This window comes from Paramisgurnus dabryanus, chromosome 4, assembly GCF_030506205.2.
Source record: "Paramisgurnus dabryanus chromosome 4, PD_genome_1.1, whole genome shotgun sequence".
NCBI classification, from domain to species: Eukaryota; Metazoa; Chordata; class Actinopteri; order Cypriniformes; family Cobitidae; genus Paramisgurnus; species Paramisgurnus dabryanus.
Window position 1 is genome coordinate 2,860,196 of NC_133340.1, and position 25,216 is coordinate 2,885,411.

A 25,216-nucleotide genomic window follows, 5' to 3' on the forward strand; every position below is an offset into this window, starting at 1 on the left:
GAAGCCACTAAAAATCTACATGGTGAACCTTTAAAACAGTTTTGAAATTTCATTAGGAACAACTAATGCTGCGTTCACACCAGCCGCAGTAGAGGCGTCAAGCGCGAGTGATTTTAATGTTAAGTCAATGTAAAGACGTGTTTACGCGTGTCTGGGGGTCTCGCGGCGCGAATGAGGCGTTTAGCGTTTGGCGGTAGACGCGAATCCGCCTCATTCGCGAATTGAGCATTGCCGCGGGAAACGCGCAAGTTGAAAAATCTGAACTTTGACAGAAAATTGCGACACGTTAACCAATCAGAATTGTTCTAGTAGTGACGTGGTTACAGGAAGTGAGGGGAGTAGCAGAAGACCTTCCCATGATGCGAATTTCTGTGTAAATGTCTCGAATGACTAGAATTTCATGCGCGAATGAAGCGAGTAAACTCAACATGTTCAAACTCAAGCGTCCAACTACGTGCAAATAGCCCGTTTTTGCCGCCTCTACCACGTTTGGTGTGAATCCAGCATAAAGGCTGGGTCCCAAAAAAAAAGTAAAATCTTATCAGATTTTCAGAATTTAAGGGACCACAAACAAGACAATAAAAAATCTGATTCCTGTTACCTCATTTGTAAGTCGCTTTGGACAAAAGCACCTGCTAAATGCCTAAATGTAAGTCTCTTGTGGTCAAACATGATGCCGGATGACCAGGAAAGAAGAAATGGCATTAATACTATATTCAATTCAATTCAATTTTATTTATATAGCGCTTTTCACAAAAGTCAATTGTTTCAAAGCAGCTTTACATAAATAGAAGCAGTGAAAAACACAGAAAAACGACAGATAGCACAACAAAATACATGATAGCATGAGCAGTTAAATTTGCTGCGGCTATGACTCAATATTATAAGTGCACGTATTACTAAAGCAACGTATAGAAGAGGAAGCTAGGTAAAGCCCAAAAAGGCTGCCTCCCCGGGGTGAAAAACCCCCTAGGAGAAAAAAAACCCAGTGCTTTTATCCGAGGAAAAATAAGTCCTAGGAGGGAAAAACCCTTGGGAGAACGGATAATGAGATTTAGCGGAGATTAAGCGGTTCTGCCGGTGATCGTTGGTCAGGCATCAGCTGGGCATAACGTTGAAGGACGGCCAGTAGATCAGAGGTGTGCCGACTTTCACATCTACCGGGACTGGGTCTGTTTGTCTCGTTGTCCTCGGAACGAGGACGAGACAGGGAGAGAAAAACAAAATCGTATTAGCGTAGCGGCCGTTCATATGTATTGAAGTGTCACACAGTGATGTGGTTTAACTCAGCTTAGTTCCAGACAGACTAACTATTGTGGCATAATTATGTTATCCATAGTTGCGGATTTAGCAAATTGGGGGCCCAATGCGAGGGTATATATGGTAAATAAGGGTCACCTTCCGATCTTTAAGAGAAAATGAAACCTGACGACCCGTTTGACTAAGGCCTAAAGCCCCACTGTCGTCGTTAATGCAGGTTCTGTGGCAAACGGGTCTATATTGTATACCATTTACAGGACCAGGAGAAAACGCCAAAAACATCGCAACCCGACCATACGTGCATATGTGACCCTGGACCATAAAACCAGTCGTAAGTCGCACGGATATATTTTGGTGCTTTTCCATTGCATAGTACCCCATGGGTCAGGTTGCGTCAGCTCACCTTACTTTGGCTTGGGTAGCTTTTCCATTGAGTTTGGTACCACTTTAGAGTGGGAGGGATTATAGGCGTGTCATTATATTTGCGCTGCCTACTGCTGTGATATCAGACAAAAAGTGGGAGCGAGCATTGTTGGAATGCAGTGTTTTCCATACATATTTGTCAGTCTGCCAAAAAAATCCAAATTTACCACCACAAATAGATGTTTGCACATCGCGTTTGTCACTATACGTCTGTCTCACATGACAAGTTACTGAAAGTTTGTTCCACGAAAGCCGTTTGTTTATGTTGTTACTGCTGAAACCGTCTAAAGAGTGCGTTGTTTCACTACGTTGTCTCAGAAAATGACGTGTTTGTCTTGTGGCAGCTACCGTAACTTCTCTATGCGTTTCGGAAGCCGTTGGTTGCAATTCACAGTTTCACCTCTAGAAGCCACAAAAAATCTACAGGGTGAACCTTTAAAACAGATTTAAAATATTTCACCTTTTTTAAATATTTTACCTCTTAACCACTAAATTTATCCAAAATGAAATAAATGTACGACCCCTTTATTCTCTCTCCACACAGCAACTTGTCTTCAACTCCGTTACGAACTGCCTGGGACCTCGAAAATTCCTGCACAGTGGCAAACTGTACAAAGCCAAAAGCAACAAGGAGCTTTACGGCTTCCTGTTTAATGACTTCCTGCTCCTCACGCAGATCATCAAACCTCTCGGCTCGTCTGGAAATGACAAGGTTTTCAGCAGCAAGTCACACCTGCAGTATCGCATGTACAAAACGGTAAGTTCTTGTGGATTATGTTTTAATCCAATGCCGTTTTGACCTTAATTGATATTAAAGGTGACATAGAATGATTGAACGGGGTATTTATCCTTGTTATTTGATGTGACATGTAGACAAAAGTTTTTGCCTTAGAAGCCTCCTAAAAATCTCTCAGATAGCTCTATAAGGGTGGGGGATTTTAAACAAGTGGTTTTGCACATATTTGGCTCCCCCTACTGGCTTAACTTGCAATCTCATTACTGATTGGCTGACTTTGCTGCCACTCAAAAAATGTAGCCAATTATTTTAAAGTGGAGGGGCAGTGAGATGCCTGTGATGTCATAAGCATCAGTTTTTCAGATTGGGATGTTTTCTAGCTGACATTTCTAAAAGAGGAATTTCTATGAGACTGAGATGTTTAGCATGTCTAGCACTTTTTGTATGTTCGTGAATGCGGGTAAACTACCATTATTCAACAAAGACAAGGTAAAAATGGTTTTTCATTCTCTGTCCCCTTTAATTCTTTTTGTCGTCAGCCCATCTTTCTGAACGAAGTGTTGGTAAAGCTGCCTACTGATCCTTCAGGAGATGAACCCATATTCCACATCTCTCACATTGACAGGGTCTACACTATACGGGCTGAGAGCATAAACGAGCGGTATTTATGAACACACAAATCATGAATGTACACCGATCCCTTATTATGCAATACATCAGATCACACTTTCTCCTCTTCAATCCTGCAGGACGGCCTGGGTACAAAAGATCAAAGCCGCCTCTGAGCTCTTTATCGAAACTGAGAAGAAGAAGAGAGAGAAAGCCTACCTGGGTCTGTCTTACAGATTGTACACACACCTCACTACATTAAGAAAGTTTTGAATGAAGTCTTTGCCTAACTTCTGTGTTAATATGATGTTCACAGTGAGGTCTCAAAGGGCCACAGGGATCGGACGGCTGATGGTGAACATCGTAGAAGGCATTGAGCTGAAGCCCTGCCGCTCGAATGGTAATGAATTTGAAGTTGGTTAAATGGCCAACAGTTATGAATTGGTCCAATATCATCAGCACTATTGAAAGCCTCACATCCAATCAGATGCATAATAAATTTTTACATAATTTTACTGAGCATTCTGGAACTATATTTCAGTCATATGTGTGCGTGTGTATGTGCAGGTAAAAGTAATCCATACTGTGAGGTGACGATGGGCTCTCAGTGTCACGTGACTAAGACACTGCAGGACACTTTGAACCCCAAATGGAACTCAAACTGCCAGTTCTTCATTAAGGACCTGGAGCAGGACGTGCTGTGTGTCACTGTGTTTGAAAGGGATCAGTTCTCCCCGGATGGTTAGTATACCCACTTATAATACTCGTACGTACTTAATTACATACTATATGTATGCTTTCACGTGTAAATTTAATCACATATACGTATGTTTCACTTATAATAAAGACCACTGACCGTTTTCCTTTAATTTCTACATTTTTTTTTCTTATTTAATCTTATGGGAAAGTATTTTTAATATATAGTACTTAACATATAGTATTTTTTTCTACTGGATCGCCTAAGGGGCCAATCACACCAAACGCGTTTTTTTTGGTCACTTTAAAAAAGAGCAGTGTTGCGTGGCTTTTTATATAGCTAGGCAACCACCGATGCAGATGTTCTGTCAATCAAATATTGAATCGTGAGTGCTCTTTTGCTGTTAAAGGGACTCTCCACTTTTTTGAAAATATGCTAATTTTCAGCTCCCCTAGAGGTAAACATTTGAATTTCATTGTTTTTGAAACCATTTAGCCGATCTCCGGGTCTGGCGCTAGCACTTTTAGCATAGCTTAGCATAATCCATTGAATCTGATTAGATCATTAGCATCACGCAAAAAAAATAAGCAGAGTGTTTCGATATTTTTCCTATTTAAAACTTGACTTTTCTGTAGTTACATCGTGTACTAAGACCGACAGAAAATTTAAAGTTGCGATTTTCTAGGCAGATATGGCTAGCAATTATACAGGGAGTCAGCTGACATTAGCTTAACTTTGAACTTTCTTTTATACCTTTCATTAAAGTCGCCATGAAACGAAAAGTAGCGATTGCCTTATTTTCCCCGTGGTGACGGATATCCGAATGAAACGGCTTTTGAGATGAAATAAGGCAGGGCTGGATTTGAATTTGTCCATCGAGATCTGATTGGATCGTTTGAAGTTGGGTCGTGTTTCTCATTGCTAATCGCTGCGATCTTCTCCTGGACCCCGCCCACCTGCCATACTTATGAATGGAAGTGAAGAGAGATCGTTTTGAGGAGGGGAGGAGATTTGCATTTTTGATTAAAGATTATGAGCACACACACATTTTTTTTTAAATAATGAAGCTCACAGATAACGGTACATTCACACAGGGCATAAGCGTTGAAGCTTAACGGAAAGCTTGTCTGAAGCGTGGCCAACAGCCAATCACTGTGGCCGCAACACAAGCTCCGGTCTTCCATAAACGTAATTGGCTGGCTCTGCCTAGGTTATTTGCATTAGGTGATATGATTGGCTGACGCACGCGTTGCCGCTTGAAAAGTTGAGAAATGTTCAACTTCTACTGCGAGCAACGGCACTGACGCGGCGCCGACGGATCCACAATTCAGTTCTCCGACGCTTGACATCACCCATTAAAAGTGAATGGGAAGCGTCAACGCTTACGCCCCGTGTGCTTAATGCGCCGTAAGTCATTTGTTAGTAATATCACAATATTAAAAAAATATATATAGTTTTTCATTTCAATTTCATTGCGACTTTAATACTCCGCTCACTAGTACGATTTAATGTACAAATGTAACAAACTTTTTGTTTTTTTCAGATTTTTCTGTTTTCTCTTGTTTTTATTAATGTAAAGCTGTTTTGGAACAATTAAACTGTTGTTAAATGCGCTATATAAATAAAATTAAAGTGAATAATAGTGCATATGCAATTGGCCACATACAGCAGGTAAAATAAGTATTAAACAAGTCACCATTTTTTTTTTATTAACATATTTTTTAAAAGTGCTATTGACATGTAAGTTTCACCAGATTTTGGTTACAACCCATGCAATCCACACATTCAAAGAAATCAAACCATAGATGTCCATAAATTAAATTGTGTGTTTAATCACTGTGTCGGGTTTTTTTTTAGTTTATTACAAGATAAAGTAATAATAGAGTACTTTGTTCTGGTAGATTTCTTGGGCAGAACGGAGATTCGGCTGGCCGACATTAAGAAGGACCAGGGCTCTAAAGGCCCCATCACCAAGCGTCTGCTTTTACATGAAGTCCCCACGGGCGAGATCGTGGTCCGACTGGACCTTCAGCTCTTTGACGAACCCTGATCCGTGTTGTTCGACCTGACCTTTTGTCCCTCAGATCCCATATGTGCTGCTCCTCCGTGGTGAAAGCCATCAGCCTATGTGACAATCCCAGTCCACCCAGCATCGTGAACCCAGAGCGTGAATGTCTTTCCGCAAGAAATCTGTGATCGGGATAAAATTTTTGTTGTCCTTGGTAGCATTTAAAGCCAAGCGTTGTGTGCGCGAGTGTAAATGAAGGATGCACTGTAGAGAAAAAAATATTTCAGTCTCTAATGATGTGAAGGATGTCTCAGGATGCTGTAAGTTTTATTTAAGCTGGAAATTTGCCATAACTTTTTCGCAGCTATTTATTTTAAAATGCACAGAATCGTCATATAATGAAAACTTGTTCCAGGTGATTCCAAGTGCCATTCCGATGACTCCCATAGGTGAATCTCACAAAACTATTACTTTAATATACAGATTAAAAATAATTCTCAATACTGTATTGTGAAACAGATGATATTTAAATTGTTAAGTATGTAAATGTAGTATTTGAATGAATTCAGTTTTAAATACAAAATTGTAATACAGTAATGAGAATTTAATCACAATGATTAACACGACACATAAACATGTAAGGTTAAGGGAAAGATGTACTGTATTAAAGGTGCATTGTGTAACTTTTTAAAGGATCTTTTGACAGAAATGCAATATAATTTACATAACTAGATTATCAGTTATGAACTGTATTGTTTTTATTACCTTAGTATGATCCGTTTTTATTTACATACACCTCTGGTCCCCTTACGTGGGGGTCGCCATTTTGTGCCACCATGTTTCTACAGTAGCCCTAAAGAGACAAACTGCTGTACAGAGCGCGTTTCATCACTACGTTGGTCAGACGTTGACATGTTTGGCCCTTGGCGGCTACTGTAGCTTCTCTATACTTTTTGAAAGGGAGGGGTGAGCTGCGGACTGCGCCATGGGTTGCAATTCAAAGTCTCACAGCTAGATGCCGCTAAAAATCTACGCAATGATCTGGACACACAAGGGTTAATAAAGGACAAGTTAAACACTTAAAGCCCTGTTTTCAGATTGTTTATGATAAAATAGAACCGTTTTGACTGAAATTTGGACATATGATGCTGGCCCGAGAATTTTTCGGTTTCTGTTGTATCAGCCCCCACCTCTACAACGCCTCACACCCGTATATTCTTCCGTTGAGAGCTTGAATAATAAATACTCCAGCCCAGCTGGTGCCAATAATCCGCCTTTGCCAATTGCAAGAATACAAACAAAGTTCCCGGCGGCGGAGTAATACCGTACCTCACAGCACATCTAATACAAGTCAATGGAGTTGGACAAAAACTACGATAAAACCTGTTGGGAAGCATCTTTTGCAGTTTTCTGAAAACAGGGCTTTAAGTGTAAAATACCGAACTTGTCCTTTAAAACAAAGTCACAGTGCAACAAAAAATTAAGCCTGAAATGGGAGTAAAAATGAGACCTTATGTTTTTTTTTATGTGAGATTCATCCTTAAATAAGTCTAACTAGCAACATTTTGTTTTCCGAAAATCATCAATACTAAAACACACCAAGTTTTGCTGGCAAACCTTTCTAGTGTCATGACCAATCCATTTTTATTTCCGTCTGTTTTTAAGTGAACATATTGGGAACACAGAACTATTCGAGTTCTATCCAGTTTGTAATTCCTTACAAAGGTTAATGGAAATTGTTTGAGTAATTTCGACGTTTTGGAGGGGATATGGTTAGAAAAGGCTGCAAACACTCCACAGCAAAAGGATTTTAATATATGCAAGATGAAATTGTGGGAGAAATTAGTTTTTGCTATTTAATGATTGTTTATCGAGTCACTTTTATTTATTTTTATTTTGTGAGAATGGGACACATCGGCAGTAAACGTCAAAAATATTGCCAAGGGGTTTTCTTGAAGTGTTTTTCTGTATAAGTAACTTTTTTTGCATCAAATTTTTGAAATGTCCCTATGATGGGTTTAAATACAGTATGAGCCTGCATTAGTTTAATTTTAGCAATAATTCATGATATTTTCTTAAGATCTTCTTTAATATTCCACTGATGATCTTAATTTTGTTTTGGTACATCCCAAAGTAAACTATTTAATATATAGTGCTATATTTAAGTTTTATACTGCGTTACTAATGAGTTCAAGGTTTGCTAATAATTGATGTGTGTTTATTTTTTATTCTTGTGCTGTTATTAGGCATTAGAGATCAACACTGTAGTCATGTCTGTAAAAATGAGAAATCATTTCATGAGAAATTTGTTAAACTGTTGTTTGTAAAAAGCTAAAAATGGAACTTGCGCAGTGGATAAAACGCAATTTTTTCCGTCTTAAATTAACCAGAAGGGATCAAGTGTTTAACCCATACCTGCAGGAAATATAATCTCCAAATCTGTTATAGAAAAAACTACTGTTTTTACATGTTCTGATACAATGTTTTTGTACGTTTGCCCCTAAATGATCGCACTACTGAGCCTAAGAAAGATGCTGTTTGCTTTTAGACTTTAGCCTCTGTATCACTGAATACAAGACACACATTAATATTCCACTGCTGTGCTAGTGAGATACCAGTGTGATCGAGAAGAACAGATAACTTATTTCACTTGATCTTTCCGTGTATGTGTGTGTATATGTGAGAGAGTATGTCTGAGTGCTGTTTGCTGGGTCACTTTTCCAAACCTCATGAAGAATATACTAGACAATGCAAGAGGTCATGGTCAAGGTCACGTCTTTTACCTCTCCTGTTTCTCTCCTAAACTCTCTTCCATCTCTTGTCATGCACACTGTACATTTTCATACCAGGAGTTTTGCCCATCTTTATTATTTTTAATGAGCAAGATCCCATTGATTCAACAGTAATATATGTGTCTATGTTTAAATCTTTGAATGGAATATAATATATTACAACTTGAGAAGTAAATATGTTGATGACAGCGTATTGTTATCAATGTAGAAGCAGTGTGTTGTCTTAATGTTGCAAATAAAACTCGATTGGACCAAGGTATATATGGTATCAATGTTATTATTTGCTGTAGTAGTAGTAGTGTATTTGCTTATTCCTCTTTGAATTTTTACTAAAAAATACCAAGGTAACGTTTCATGCTAATACTCACGTTTATTTAAAAAAAAAATTTATTATAAATTATTTATAATTAAAAAGTCCTGTGGTTTCACAAATCCATCTTTAAAAGTATGTTTTTTTCCTAAAGCTATGGAATTATGAAGATCATAAAATTTGAATGATAACTGCGAGATACGACACGTTTTTTGACTTCATGGGGACCTGCGCAGATCTATCTGCGAATGACATCACAAACCACGAAAACTCGCGATATTAAGTGTCGTTTCTCGATTCGTCTGCGCAGTGCCACATTAAATCAAACATTTATTCTGCAAAAAAAGACCAAGAAGACAAATATAAGGAAACGATGGGTTCCCATCCAAACGTAAAGCGAATCTTTAAAAAAAAAAAAATATGCGAATTAGGTGCGTTTCCATAAGTTGTTTGAGCGAATGACGGCCCGGTGTTATTGGGTAACCTAGCAACCAACAGTAAACAAAACAATGTACGCGTGGAAAATGGAGGCAGGACTGCATGTAGTCACAATGGGGCAAGTTATTAATGTATTTGCCGTGCAGCTTGTAATTGCCGAATGCTGTGCATAGAAGAAATGCAGACTTTTTATGAAGGCACTAGCAGCAAAGAATTGCGACGACGTCGAGCCCCATATAAGGTAAAGACAACTCTAGAGGAAACAGCTGGAGACGGTCAGTCACGTAGGTTTAATGTTCGCTAAGTCAGAATTAATTCGACAAATGCGTTTTTTTTTCGTCTACCATTATTCGCATGAATCAAAAACTACCTCAAGTGAGCAACAAAGTTTTTTTGCAAATCAAGGGATTTTTAATCGAAATTTAGCGTTTCCATCACTCGGTTTCGATGCGATACTTAATGTGCATAAAATCATGGTGATTGAAACATTGGCTTCTACTCATTTGGACAAAGAAACTGGGCAGCTTAGTGAATAGCATTGGGTTTCCATCCAAGCGTGAAGCGAATCTTTTCAAAATTCAAAAAAAGAAAAACAAAGAAATGCGAATTAGGTGCGTTTCCATCAAGTTGTTTGAGCGAATGACGGACGGTGGTAACCTAGCAACCAACAGTAAACAAAACAATGTACGCGTGGAAAATGGAGACAGGACTGGATGTAGTCACAGTGGGGCAAGTTATTAATGTATTTGTTGTGCAGTTTGTAATTACCAAACTGAATGCTGTTCATAGAAGAGGAAATGCAGACTTTTTATGCGCATAAAATCACGGTGATGGAAACATGGCTACCGTTGCCTCACATCAATGTTTCATCACCATGATTTTATACACATTTTGAAGTATCACATCAAAAACGAGTGATGGAAACGCCAAATTTCGATTAAAAATCTCTTAATTGGCAAAAAAATGTAAGCTCGCTTGAGGTGTTTTTTATTTATGCGAAAAAGAGTAAATGCGAATAATGGGAGATGAAAAAAATTATTTGGCGAATTAATTCTGACGTAGCAAACATTAAACGATACTGACAGTCTAGCTTTTTCCGCTGGAGTTGTCTTTACCTTATATGGGGCTCGACGTCATCGCAATGTCCTTGCTGCTAGTGCCTTCATGAAAAGTCTGCATTTCTTCTTCTGTGCACAGCATTCAGTTTGGCAATTACAAGTTATACGGCAAATACATTAATAAATAGACCCATTGTGACTACAAGCAGTGCTGTCTCCGTTTTCCACGCGTACATTGTTTTGTTTTATTGTTGGTTGCTAGGTTACCCAATACCACCGTCATTCGCTCAAACAACTTGATGGAAACGCGCCTGATTCGCATTTCTTTGTTTTTCTTTTTTTGCAAATTTTGAAAAGATTCGCATCACGTTTGGATGGAAACCGGATAGTTTCCTTATATTTGTCTCATTTGTCTTTTTTTTGCAGAATATATGTTTGACTTCATGGGGCACTGCGCAGGCGGATCAAGGAACGACACTTAAGTATCGCGAGAGTTTTCGTGGTTTGTAATGTCATTCGCAGATCCGCATGAAGTCGAAAAACGCGTCGTATCTCGCAGTCGTTTCTGGGGTTCGACGTCGATGCAATGTCCTTGCTGCTAGTGCCTTTATAAGAAATGCTGCATTTCTTCTTCTGTGCACAGCATTCAGTTTGGCTATTTACAAGCTGCACGGCCAATAAATTAATAACTTGCCCCATTGTAACTACATGTAGTCCTGTATCCATTTTCTACGCATACCTTGTTTTGTTTACTGTAGGTTACTAGGTTACCAATGCCACCACTCAAAAACTTGATGGAAACGCACCTAATTCGCATGTCTTTGTTTTTCTTTTTTGCGAAAAGATTCGTTTCACGTATGGATGGAAACCCAGTGTGGGTTTACTTCAGGTACTCTGTTTTCCTCACACAGTTCAAAAACATACAGGTTAGGTAAATTGGAGATGCCAGATTGTCCTTTCCAACTTGGCTTCTGTGTGGAGTTCTTTCCATGAATACCCATACGACAAATATATATATATATTATAATAATATTATTATTTTTTTACATATACACAAATATTTATTGAAATATGTTTACAAAAATGTATTTATGTATTTTTTGAAAATAAATATATTTTAAAGCATTTAAGTTTTGCATTTGGAAGAAATACTGTGCATGTTACAAACCTATAAACATTTTCAACAACAAAAATATGCTTTATATATACTTAATATATAATTTTATATTTTCTACATACTATCATTTAATATAATTTATACAAACGTTTATATTTTGGCCATAAAAAATATATTTTTTCGTTGAAAATAATTTTTTGCCGCTGAAATAGGCTACATTTTGAATGTTAATGAATGTTAAAACTAAATATATTTTCAAATTCAAAAATATATTTAGTTAAGCTTTACTTTCTACAAAATGTATTTTGCATATATTTAAATTATTATATTATAAATATATATATATAATTTTTTTTACATATTTTTGGCCAATGAAATGTATTTTTGCTGTATGGGTATGGTTATGCGTTAAGAAATCAACAAAGAACCTAATCTAGAAATATTTGATCAAGAAGGATCACCCTCTGTTACTGCTTTAGATTTTTTAGCATCACTGAGGTGACTAGAGGTCAGTCCACTTTCTGAACTTTTTAAAAGATGTTATTTCATATTAGTTGCTTCGGTTTCTAAAAATGCATTTGATGTTGCTACATCTACTCCTAAGCGGAACAAAAACTTTAATGTGGAGGGGGCGGTATAGAGCAGGGGTTTTCAAACTTTTTGTGTGTGTGGACCACTATTTGTAATCAAGAATTTTCGCGGACCACCTCATAATACTCATAATAAAATATGTCTACACAAAGACCTGAGTTTATCTGCACTTCTAAATAGGCTTACTAGCACTAAAACTTTAACTGGTCATCACATCAGTACAACAGATTCTTAAAACATATTCTTAAAAAATATATTTTTTTTAAATAAAATATATTCTTTTATATTTTATTTTCCCTTTACACGGACCACCTGCAGTACGCTCACGGACCACTTTGGGAATGGCAGGTATAGGGTATAAAAGTTAACAATGGATAAGTTTGTGACATGATACAGAAAGAAAACTGGAGATTTGAAGCCAGCAGAGATAACCAAGAAAGACCAGTGGACCTAATAAACCAAAAAGCCAGCCGAAAAGAAACTACGATGACTTTGTTAGAGACAAAATGCAAACAGTTGCATTATTATCTTTTTGAACAAAGTTTTATTTAATGTAAAGTGAAAATACATCTGCATGTTTATTTTCTCTATTGAAAGTGTTTAGTGTTGTTATGTTTTAAAATATGTGATTAAATAAACTACAACATTAAACTTAAATCCTAGTTGATATCAATTTTGTTGGGGCGATTGGGGAAAGGTGGGACTCGGACCCCTTCCCTACCTCCAAAGTGGGGAATGGCAGAAAAAGTTTGAGAAACACTGGTCTACCTGGACTCAGATGGTCAGACTGAAAGACCAGCTGACCCACCAGCTTTGCCAGGCTGGGAGGACCAGCTTAAACCAGCTAAAACCATCTAACAGCTTATGCTTATCCACTTTAGCCATAAAGCACTTATCTAAAAAAAATGTAGATTCAACTTGTCATGTTGTAACAACAATGTCAAAGTTTATATGCGTATGGGTTCTGTACACATTTCCTCATAATACAGTAGTTATTTATAATGAGTATCCCTGTGGTAAAATCACAGAAAGGCTTCAGTTATCCTGATGTCATTTTACCACTAGAGGGTGTCCTTTGGCATTTTTCGTCATGTTATTATTTATCTTGGCTGACATGATTTATAAACATTTTTGACACATCAGAATTTTAAAATGTCATTATAAAAAGACACACCTGATGTTTTAGTAAATAGTTATCAGATGCTGTTATCCGCAGCAGACTTTCTAGAAAATATGCGGGACATTCTACAAAAAGCAAGTATATATTTCATAATTGAATATTAAAACATGATTTTCTGTCAAAAACATTCGACGTCATTATTTACATATTTTTAATATGTCCGAACTTGATCTGTTGTGGTCTTGTAAGGACCAGAGTACGAAAAAGCTTTGGGGAACTTGCCAAACTCCAGAGACTATGGGGGCGGAGACTTAACAAGGTTCCCTGAATTTACGTTCTCCGGTGGGTGGAAGAAGCATGCGTCTTTTTTAAGTTAACCCACATTTTTTCAATTATTTTGGTGATTCACATTTTTTGAAAGATACCAGAAACAATACTTTTTGAAAACAATATGTTTTCATTTCAGAGTCTTAACTTTCTTACTTGTTTGATATCTAAGAATGATTCATTTATGAGATGGGTCATTACAAATAGATCTTATTTTAGCAGTGACTCCAAAAAGTTGTTTGTACATTTCAACATTGCTTCTTTTATCAAACATTACGGCCATTGAAAATGACACAAGCCCCATAAAAAAGTCTCCAGGGGGCGAGCACTTTTCTCCCTATACCGTGATGTCTCCTCCCACCTCATACATATTCATGAGCAAAGTTGCCTGCGTGCCGTTACGCTGTGACGACATGGAAGAACTGCGGGTCCCGATTGCTGCAGCCGCTTGTCATTGTGACGAAGATTGGCACTGAGGTAAGCTGTCACTCAAAATCTTCTTTTCCGACTCCCTATCAATCAGGCGATCTCGGCCGCGCGCTGAATCCCATTCGGCTCGTGAGATCGCGTTTGAGCGGCAAGCGCGCAGTCTGGACGCTTTTTGGCTGAAATATGATGTTTGGACGGCGGTTTCGGGGCAGATTTTCTGGCTCGACACACAGTCGAGGCCCAGCTCTCTTTTTTTAATGATCTTTTGTAGAGGCGCGAATGGCGGCTGCGCTGGTGGGGAGGGATAGCCCCGTGTCTCTTAGATTGATTGATAGGCGATTATGGGCAGGCTTTTTATTATATTTAAAGGGACAGAGTCGATATTTTTGTGAGTCTGCGAAACCGTTTTAGCGGTTAAGCGGCAGATGTTTTCCATTATGGGGTATGATGTGTACCATAGTTGTATATGAAAGCAGTCAGATGTTCAAATAGTTATATAACGCCTCGAATGTAAACACTGATAGTGATAAGAACAAATTGGCAACGGTTTTTAGACCACAGGCTCAGTACAAACATGGCGCCTACAGTAATAGAGAGGAAAGATATACAGTGCGATACATTTGTGACTAAAAAAATAACACTAGCTGTAGATTTAGGACCAGAACTGACAATACGAGAACCGAAAATGAATAAACAAGTCGATTTTGGCTAAAAACGCATGTGTTTTTAATATTCCTCTCCCAATTCAAGGTGAAGCAATCATCTTAAGTCATGTTGCAGTGCAGACATTACGGTATTATTTAGCGACGTTACTATTTATATTGCAAACTGTATTTGTCTGACAGAGTTGTTTATCTAATTTCACATAACGTTACACGTTTATTTTGACGTAATTAAATGTCACTTTTATTCACTTGCTGAAATATATATAAAAAAATAACAACATTTTGAGTCAACGTGCATACAGAAAATGTAATAAAAACTAGAAATGGCTGATAAGGATAGATCAATAAGTGTGCCCATAATCCAATTTAAAATTAATAATAATAATCATAACTATCAATAATGGTAAATGCGGAGTTAATTTTAGTAATGACACAAAGGGTAATTACGACTCTAAATCTGCCAAATGGGCATGGTTAATTTTTAAAATAGCTAATTAATGTTCAACATTAAATATTAAATAAAATTATAGTCTTTGGTTTCTCATTATACATGCAATTATCCATTGAATACACAAAAAATATCCAGGTTTTGTATTATTGTGTTTGTCATTCGTCATTATGGGTGTACTGGAGTCTTTGACATTAAATAAAGAGTAAAGGGTATTTCATGTTCCCGTTCAGTTTACACAAATAAATGTGTTTGTTCTGGCTGTGTCAGGTGTTGTGGTGCTGAAGTTCAGCTGTATAGAATGCCCAAGCGTTGTCCACGGCAACAGTAACTATGATGACATCTCCATCAGTGTCCATGGAGGATTACCAGGAGGCTGAACAGGTTTGTGTTGTCATAGAGCCTACTGCCTCTTTATAGTGTTTTACACTATATGTTTTAATTTTTGCTTTTGCGATGATACGAACAATAATAACAAAAAATCAAAACGCTGAGGGACGGTTTCCCGGACAGGTCTTATTCTAGTCCCAGATTAAAATGCATGTTTGCGCTGCTTTAATTTAAAAACAACTTGTCCTGATTAATTTTAACATATTTTGTTGACATTGCTTTGTCTTAAGATGCACCCATGTAGTGTTTTTTGTAAGGTATGTTTAACTTAAACCCTGTCTGGGATACTGCCCCTTAAAGTGATAGTTCAGTAAAAAATCTACTCATCCTCAAGCCATCCAAGATGCGTATGTCCATAATTTTTCAGACAAACAAAATTTGAGTTGTTTTAGTAAATGTCCTGGACTGACTTTTCCTTTATAAGCGGTAGAAAACAGTGTCCAAAACAGAGTTTTTTTCAAGCACCAAAAATAGGTAATCCACAAAGCGCCAGGAGGTTAATAAAGATCTTCTGATGGTAATCGATGCGATTTTGTAAGAAAAATATCCATATTTAAACGTTTATAAACTATAATTACTAGCTTTATATATACAGCGGAGAAAATAAGTATTTGACACATCAGCATTTTTATCAGTAAGGGGATTTCTAAGTGGGCTATTGACACAAAATTTCCACCAGATGTAGCCATCAAGCCAAATATTGAATTCATATAAAGAAATCAGAACATTTAAGTTTACAAGTTGAGTCATAATAAATAAAGTTAAATGACACAGGGAAGAAGTATTGGACACACTTTATTTAAACACAATTCATTTTGTGTCAACAGCCCACTTAGAAATTCCCTTACTAAAAAAAAATGCTGATGTGTCAAATACTTATTTTCCCCGCTGTATATACTTATACATGTGTGTTCTTGCAGCTCAGCTAGTAGAGCACTGCGTTAGCTTGGTTGTGGATTTGATAAACATTGTGAAATGTGCCTTAAATGCACCGTAAGTCATTTGAATAAAAATGTCTGCCAAATGCATAAATGTTAATGCAATTAATGGAACTATATTAAAGGGATAGATGACCCAAAAATGAACACAAAAGAAAATATTTTGATAAATGATATAAGCACACAGCTCGTAGAAACCATTGACTTTCATAGTAGGAAAACAAATACTATGGAAGTATTGTGAAGATATTTTCATAAAATTCCATATAATTCGTTTTCCTACTATGGAAGTCAATGGTTTCCGCCAGCTGTGTCCTTATCATAATTTATCAAAATATCTTATTTTGTGTTCATCAGAAAAAAAGAAATTCATACAGGTTTAAAACAACACGAGGATGAGAAAATTATGACAGAATTTAGATTTTTGGGTGGTTGTCAAACTTTTTCAGTGTGTGGCCCCCCTTGGGTACCGTGCATTCCTTTGTGCCCCCCCCCAATGAAAATTTATGACAAAAAAACAGTTCTTAATCTTAACATTTTAATTAAACAAAACATTAAATGATACAAAGTAGCCTTATTTTTGTAGGTTTAATTACACAGAATTCCTGATAAATAAAAAAAAAAAATTCTAAATGTCATAAAACTGGGGCCCCCTGGGGGTCCCGGCCCCCAGTTTGAGAACCACTAAACCATCTTTACACGTTTTTTATAGGAAAGACTACTAATAATTTGTTCACTTTATATTTTGGACATATATGTTTTAACTGTGTAAATAAAGTGATAAAACATCTTTGCAACCAGTTAAATCAATAAACTTGTTTGTTAACATCCATCTCTGTTTCTTGTGAATCCTTCGAACTCTGACCTCTGCGGTATCGGATGGAGAGATAGACAGAGACTCGAGACTAACTCGAGATTTTCTGGCAGTCGTAAAATATTTTTATCATTTCTCCCATTTCAATCAACGCTATTGTTGTATCCATCACATGCATTCAATCATGTGAGCCTGTCCAAGTATTAAGTAAAAAGAAAAAATATGTAGAAGGATACAAACAGAACTATGGGTAAATAGCTCATTGTTAAGATATATTTTCATTTTATTATTACATTTCTACTGTATAAGCTCTATGTATAATAATAATAAAAATGTTAAATACAGTTTCCCGGACAGGATTTAGATGAATACAGGACTAGGCCTTAGTTATATTGGGACTTTTAAGTAGTTTTTACTAACAAACCTTACAAAAAACAATACTGGTGTGCATCTTGAGACCAAAACAATGGCCCTGATTTATTTTAAGATATGTCAATGCAAGTTGTTTTTGAATTACGGCAGCTCAAACATGCATTTAAGTCTGAGACTAGGATAAACCCTATCGGGGAAACCTTTTCTATATTTCCCAAAACTAATGTCAAAAAACCGCACAATTAAATCTGTTGAACTTTTCTAAATGCGTCAGTCAAAGAATAGATTTAAAAGGGAAGCTTTGTGAAAATCATGTTTCATTACATGTCTATTTCACCCGGAGGTTTTGCTTTGAAAGAGATGCTGTGTATCTCTGCGCCCCGCACACGGCGTTACAGCCCCAAGACACGGCGGCTGACATCTCTAACTTTCACGTACCTCATGTGGCTCAGACATACTGACCTCAGCATCTTTCCCGTTTGCTTCGACACTCTTCTAATACAGATGCAAGTAGGTGAAAAGGCAGAGGAGAGGCTGGAGGAAGAGGAGGAGGAGACAGGAGAAGAGGAGGGCAGCTCGGCACTATCTGAGCCACAAACTCCTATGGAGGTCTACAAGACAGCCATTTACAGGTAACAAAGGTTCTTTAGCTTTTTTTCAATATTTCATCTTTTGCTCTCACTTAACACATTTGTGTTAAAATAGCCGATGTTTTGAATCGTGTCTTTTGTTTACTGTAGACACCCGTTGTTCCCTTTGCTGGCGCTGCTTTTTGAAAAATGCGAGCAGTCCACCCAGAGCTCAGAATGCGTCACCTCGGCCAGTTTCGACGTGGACATCGAAAACTTTGTACGAAACCAGGAGAAAGAAGGCAAGGCTTTCTTCAGTGAGGACCCCGATTTGGACAATCTGGTAAGTACTCCATTCTCAAAAAGGGATAGTTGACCCAAAAATAAAAATTCTGTAAGTGAAAATCATTTACTCACCATGATGTCGTTCTAAACCTCTATGAGTTTCTTCTGTTGAACACGAAAAAAGATTTATATATTTTTTTATAAATGATGGTAACCCCACAGTTGATGGTACCCATATTAGGATATATTAATACTATGGAAGTCAATGGGTGTGTCAACTGTGTGCTTAAAGGTAAACACCACAGTTTTTCAATGTTTTACTATGTTCTTACCTCAACTTAGACAAATTAATACATACCTATCTTTTTTCAATGCATGCTCTTAATCTTTGTACAGCGCGTCGTGAATGTGTTAGCATTTAGCCTAGCCCCATTCATTCCTTAGGATCCAAACAGGGATGACTTTAGAAAACACTTCCATGTTTTCCCTATTTAAAGACTGTTACATGAGTAGTTACATGAGTAAGTATGGTGGCACAAAATAAAACGTGGATATAAACTATATTGTATGGTGAAACAGCACTTAGTTTGCAGCACTTCGACCTCGGCGCGTAGTAACATCATCACGACTACTCTCCCTCTCGCTCAAACTTCTGCCAATATTACTTCACCTGAGGTCGAAGTGCTGCCAACTAAGTGCTCTTCCACCATACAATATAGTTCTCATTTTTTATCAACTTAAAAAATCACCACGTTTTATTTTGAGCCACCATATTTACTCATGTAACAGTCTTTAAATAGGGAAAACATGGAAGTGTTTGGTGGCTTCTAAATTTATCCCTGTTTGGATCCTAAGGAATGAATGGGGCTAGGCTAAATGCTAACACATTCACGACGCACTGTACAAAGATTAAGTGCACGCATTGAGAAAAGTTCGGTATGTAATTTGACTAAGTTGAGGTAAGAACATAGTAAAATATTGAAAAACAGTGGTTTCATTCATTTAAATATTTTCTTCTCAACATTTTGATGATTTCTAAGCTGACGTTGACCGTATTGTACTTTCTCACTGGGTTCAGATGGTAAAGGCCATCCAGGTGTTGCGGATTCACCTGCTGGAGCTGGAGAAGGTGAACGACCTGTGTAAAGATTTCTGCAGCCGCTACATCGCCTGCCTCAAGACCAAGATGAACAGCGAAACTCTGCTTAGCGGGGAGCCAGGAAGCCCCTACTCCCCAACACAGACACAGGTACCTGCAGGTACCTTAAAACTGCCCGTAGTCTTCACAAAGTCCCTTTATCGAGAAAATAAATGTTGTTTGTTTATTTACTCCTCTCAGCTCCCAAGCTCCTTCTCTGGAGCTGTGAGTCCTCAAGGTATCGTAGTGCCTGCGTCGGCTCTACAGCAGGGCAATGTTACGGTTACTGCTGTAAACCCAACACAAGTTGTGTCAGGTGTGTGTTTTTTACATTTTCACATCTTGCATCACTCATTTGAACGTACGGTATATTAATGGTGTACATGTTGTTGTTGTTTGTCCAGGTGGCACTGTATATCAGCCCGTGACGGTTGTTACTCCGCAGGGGCAGGTGGTCACGCAAACTCTGTCACCTGGGACAATACGTATACAGAACTCACAGGTGAGAGACGTCTCTTAATAAACACAGTTGTTGATTGGATGCACGTCTCTGATGATGGATCTTTTTACAGGATTTAGATATAAAAAACAATATCAGGTGTGCTGATATGTTCTGTGAATGTGTTTTTGTTGCTGGTCATGTGTTGTTTTGCAATATTACAATGATATGAGATGATTGGCATTAGCAGATTGGATTATGTTATAGGATTATTAGCATTAGCATAAATACACTCTCTGGTTTTCATGACTTTCCATAGACATAATGACTTTTATACTGTACAAACTGTATTTGCTTGCCTTAACCTAACCCCTAACCCTTACAAAAAATTTACAATAAACATAATTTAGTTTGATTTATATGTTTTTCCTCATGAGGACCAAAAATGTCCCCACAATATTTTAATAAAGACATCTGAATTTGTTGAATTTAGCCAAACCTGTACACCCGCATTATTGACAGTTTTATTTTTTTGCCTACAGCTTCAGCTCCAGTTGAACCAGGATCTGAGTTTTTTCAGTCAGGACGACAGCTCATCTAAGGCCAAGAGAGGCATTCTGCCCAAACACGCCACTAATGTCATGCGATCTTGGCTCTTCCAGCACATTGGCGTAAGTCAGACTCACATTTTTACACACCAAAACTATTCACACTAAGTATTTAGGTTAATATTCAGTGCATTAAGTATCCCTAAACAGACAAACTGTTTAACAGACGACAACATGTTTGTCCTGTGGCAGCTACCGTAGCTTCTCATTGCGTTTCAAAATTGACGGTGGTTGCAATTCCCAATCTCAACGCTAGATGCCACTAAAACCCCCACATTTCACCTTTAAGTGTTTGAAAGTACAGTCATCATGTGTAAAACAAAAGAAGCCGGGACTCGTACTTGGGTCGACAAACACGTGTCTGCGCTACATGTCGGAGAACTGTCCACTACTGCAGTGGCTCTCGACAAAAAGTGATATTTTTATGTAAAATGTTTAACCTCATTTAAGATCAGATCTTATATCTTTTCCTTTCAGCACCCTTATCCTACAGAAGATGAGAAGAAACAGATTGCCTTGCAGACCAACCTGACCCTCCTTCAAGTTAACAACTGGTGTGTTTTCAGAATAAAGTAGAAAAGACGCATTCCTGATATTCCAATTGCTTAGTGTACATGTATGAATAACCTCCCAATTTTCCCAGGTTTATTAATGCACGGAGACGGATCCTCCAGCCCATGTTAGACGCCAGCTCTTCAGACACGCCCAAGAACAAAAAGAAGACACCCCAGACACGCCCCCTTCAGCGTTTCTGGCCCAACTCCCTCGCCTCCTCCGTCTCCCAGCAAGAAGTTACAATGGAAGACGGTGCGCAAATACAAACACCACAGATCAGAAACATTTATGTTAACTCTTTCCCCGCCATTGACGAGTTATCTCGTCAATTAAGAGAAAACATTTGCATAAAAACGTACCCAATTGATAAAAAACGGAAGCAAAAGCTTTATTTACTAATTTTAAACTCCGTGTATGTTTTGATAATCGTCTGAATCTGATATCTAACAAAATTCCTTCACAAAAATGCAATTATTTCAGCTTTTTGCTAAAAAAAGTATTTTATTTTAAGAAAAATACACATATTTAAGAGTTTATAAGCAGAGAAAAAATATAGATAGGATGAAAAAAAATCCCGTTTTGTTTGTTTGTTGATTGTTTGTTTGAAAGCAGAGGGTCTGTTCTTTCATTTGATATATTTGTATGTTTATATATTTTAAAAGAACATTTTCCTAAAAGGCATTTTGTAAAACTTTGTGAAAATCACAAAAAATGCTGGCGGGCAATTTAAAAAAAAAATGCCTGGCAGGGAATGAGTTAAAATTAATTTTTTTCTGCCTAGCTAGCTAGCTAACATAGTTTGTGTAGTGTCATGTGACATAGTGTGTAGTAGTATCATCCTATTGAAAAAGACATTCAGGATTCCCATTAGGAATTAAATCTCAATTTCTCTTAGACAGCAATGAGATTAAATGGTGAGCCTAACTTAAACTAAATTTGGAACAGATTTAAATTTTTGTGAACTGTCTGGACATCTGGACACACCTTATGAAACCGAGACGGTCTGAAGTAGACACATGTGTTTGATCATCCTACCAAATCCCAATTATGCGCATTACATAATTCATAATATGAGGTTGTGAATGCATTATGTCTAATTATATAATTGCAGCAACTAGCATTAATAAAAGGCAATGCTTGTTTGTTTTATATCATACTCAGGTACCACCGTAACAGTAGGTGTGGGGGAGGACGGCCTGCAGACGCTCACATCAGATGGAGCAACGCTGGCCATGCAGCAGGTCATGATGGGAGGTCACAGCGAGGACGACGATGAAGACGACGACGAAGATGACGACGACAGCGATCCTTCTCACTCCGACATGACCAGGCTGGGCCTGGAGACCAGCGACTCACTGTAGTAGGACTGAACATTTGAACATGCACACACAAACACTCATTTAGGATCATTTCAGAGCACTAAGGTGGAGAAATTAAAGAAAGAGAGAGAGAGACACACCTCGGCTGATTTGTTGAATACTTTCTCAAGTTGTCAAACAGCTTGCTCGAAGTAGAGAAACGGCTTAAAGCCACACACAAAGTGAAAAGCACAAGCACGCAGTCAAAATCTCTCACAGGCATCATTTCAATCGCAAGAACTGCGACGCAGTTAGCCGAGTGCACTTTTTGTATAATAGTGTAAACTAAAGCATTCAAAGCACAGTTTAAAAGAAGCTATAGGGAAAATGTCAATGCTGAATGATGATTTGGCTGTATTTACCCTCATCGGTTTTATGACAATGAGATGTCGTCTCTTGCATGCCTGTGTTTGCGTTCATTACCAGGCACTAGAAAAAGAAGGAACTATTTTTATAGTACAGTGTCAAAAATGATCGTGCCAATTTTTCTTTTGTTTTGCTCTGGTTTGCAATGTTTTGTAAGGAGTATTTATGTATAAAAAAGACAAAAAATCGACTTTTAATGTGGTCGCCCTGTTTTTTGGGGTTTCGGTTGCCGTAACTACTTAGTACAAAGTACAAAGAAAGAGATTTTGCAAAGTTATCCACTGAAGGCGAAGACTCGAAAGCCTTACATTTTTACATTTCTAATGTGAGACGTTGCGAACATCACATCAAACTGACCAGCGATGTCACTTCCTGTGCAATCGAGATGGAAGCGAGGAACGCTTGCCAGGTTGTGATAATATTTATGACATTTAATGCCTGTAATTATTGTGTGAGAATGATATATTACTTTATGAAGGTGATTGCTTTTTTAATTATTAAATTGCAAAAAAAAGTTGATGCTGTAACACCTTCATCTCAAACATTTATGATTTTATGAGTTGTCATAGACAGTTTCGGATGTTTTGTCATTGTAAGAAACATGTTCTTGACCACAAGTGGTGGGGTCATTTTCTCAATATCTTAAGACTGCATGATTTTTTCTTTATTATTGTATAGAAGCGTATAATATTTTGGGGGGAAGTGCTATATGCCCACAACAGACTACACAAATCATTTCATACAGTAAGTGTTATATTTCATCAAGTTAAAAAAACATCAATACAGGTTTTTGCATTTTATTTTAAAGGATTAGTCAATAAAAAAAAAAAATTCCAGATAATTTACTCACCACCATGTCATCCAAAATGTTGATGTCTTTCTTTGTTCAGTCGAGAAGAAATTATGTTTTTTGAGGAAAAAATTCCAGGATTTTTCTCATTTTAATGGACTTTAATGGACCCCAACACTTAACAGTTTTAATGCAGTTTAAAATTGCAGTTTCAAAGGACTCTAAATGATCTCAAACAAGGCATAAGGGTCTTATCTAGCGAAACAATTGTCAGTTTTGGCAGCGCGACCTCACGTCAAGAGGTCACGGATGACGTATGCGAAACTCCGCCCCAGTGTTTACAAGTGTGGAGAAAGAGGACCGTTCTGCTTTGTTGTATGTTGAATGATACTAATTAATGTCTTTGTGTCAGTTTATTGTTTAAAATGGTCCGCAAATGTGCGTTTCATATATGTAGCATGTGACCTCATTACGCAATTGAGGTCGTGCTGCCGCGTCACACAACCGGAGGAAGACGAGAAGTTGTGGTTTAAAAGTGCATATTTTTTATTTTTCTTGACAAAAATGACAATCATTTTGATAGATAAGACCCTTGTGCCTAGTTTGAGATCGTTTAGAGTCCTGTGAAACTGCAATTTTAAACTGCATTAAAACTGTTAAGTGTTGGGGTCCATTAAAGTCCATTAAAATGAGAAAATCTTGGAATGTTTTCCTCAAAAAAAAAAAAATTCTTCTCGACTGAACAAAGAAAGACGTCTACATTTTGGATGACATGGTGGTGAGTAAATTATCTGGATTTTTTTTTAGAAAATTGACTAATCCTTTAAGGTTAAAGGAATAATTCATCAAAAAATGAATAATTTTCTCATCCTCATGTTGTTTTAAACCTGTAAGAGTTTTTTTATTTTGATAAACACAAAATAAGATATTTTGATAAATGATGGTAAGCACACATTGCCTTCCATAGTAGGAAAACAGTATTTTGATAAATAATTAAGAAGATTTTTAATTAATGATGGTAAGCACACAGTTGACGGTACCCATTGAATTCCATCGTATTTGTTTTTTCTACTATGGAAGTCAATGGTTACCATCCGCCTTGTGCTTACCATCATTAATTAAAATATCTTCTTCATTATTTATCAAAATATCTTCTTTTGTGTTTATCAGAAAAAATAAATTTTCTTTACAGGTTTAAAACAACAAGATAATGACAGGATTTTAATTTTTGGGTGAATATCCCTTTAAAATCTTCCTTAAAAGATGCCACTAAAATGTTCACACACACAAATACAGTATATATATTCAGATTGATTGTTATTTAGGATATTCAGTATGTGCTTTAGGCTGTCTATTCTGAGTGGCTTTTCATTGCAAGCATTAGTCTTGTGATGGCATCAGTCATATGAAACCCGAAACACAGTCCGTTAGCTTAGCATGGGGGGTAAACGCTGCACTGTGGGCTTTGAGCATTTTTCTCTTTGCTTATATAAACGCTTCTCTCTCACACAAACACAGATTTGCCTTTCAGACTCTTTGTTTTGTAATAAAGAACACTGTACCTGA

At 37.3% G+C, this 25,216-nt stretch overlaps 2 protein-coding genes across 10 annotated transcripts in view; both read left to right on the forward strand.

The window, feature by feature from the left end:
- Window positions 1-8,784, forward strand: part of LOC135760578 (intersectin-1-like) — a 67,358-nt gene extending 58,574 nt beyond the window's left edge. For all 6 annotated transcript variants that reach the window (XM_065274596.1, XM_065274598.1, XM_065274597.1 and 3 more), the window contains 6 exons: window positions 2,228-2,440; window positions 2,959-3,080; window positions 3,169-3,251; window positions 3,345-3,428; window positions 3,596-3,769; window positions 5,627-8,784. In XM_065274596.1, coding sequence (XP_065130668.1) covers window positions 2,228-2,440; window positions 2,959-3,080; window positions 3,169-3,251; window positions 3,345-3,428; window positions 3,596-3,769; window positions 5,627-5,775 — 825 coding nt within the window. In that variant the 3' untranslated portion in view covers window positions 5,776-8,784. The remainder of the gene's footprint in view (window positions 1-2,227; window positions 2,441-2,958; window positions 3,081-3,168; window positions 3,252-3,344; window positions 3,429-3,595; window positions 3,770-5,626) is intronic.
- A 5,070-nt stretch (window positions 8,785-13,854) lies between these two features.
- Window positions 13,855-25,216, forward strand: LOC135760571 (homeobox protein PKNOX1-like). 4 transcript variants are annotated; one of them, XM_073814203.1, is made up of 11 exons: window positions 13,855-13,963; window positions 15,299-15,412; window positions 18,047-18,174; window positions 18,283-18,454; window positions 19,475-19,645; window positions 19,736-19,850; window positions 19,939-20,036; window positions 20,516-20,644; window positions 21,059-21,135; window positions 21,225-21,388; window positions 22,298-25,216. In XM_073814203.1, exons 2-11 carry the CDS (start codon window positions 15,362-15,364, stop codon window positions 22,495-22,497), a joined length of 1,305 nt encoding a protein of 434 aa, XP_073670304.1. In that variant the 5' UTR covers window positions 13,855-13,963; window positions 15,299-15,361; the 3' UTR covers window positions 22,498-25,216. The 4 variants fall into 4 exon arrangements, with proteins under 4 accessions (XP_073670304.1, XP_065130659.1, XP_065130660.1 ...); XM_065274587.2 differs by having other exon boundaries at window positions 19,475-19,850; XM_065274588.2 differs by lacking the exon at window positions 13,855-13,963 and adding an exon at window positions 13,974-14,708 and having other exon boundaries at window positions 19,475-19,850.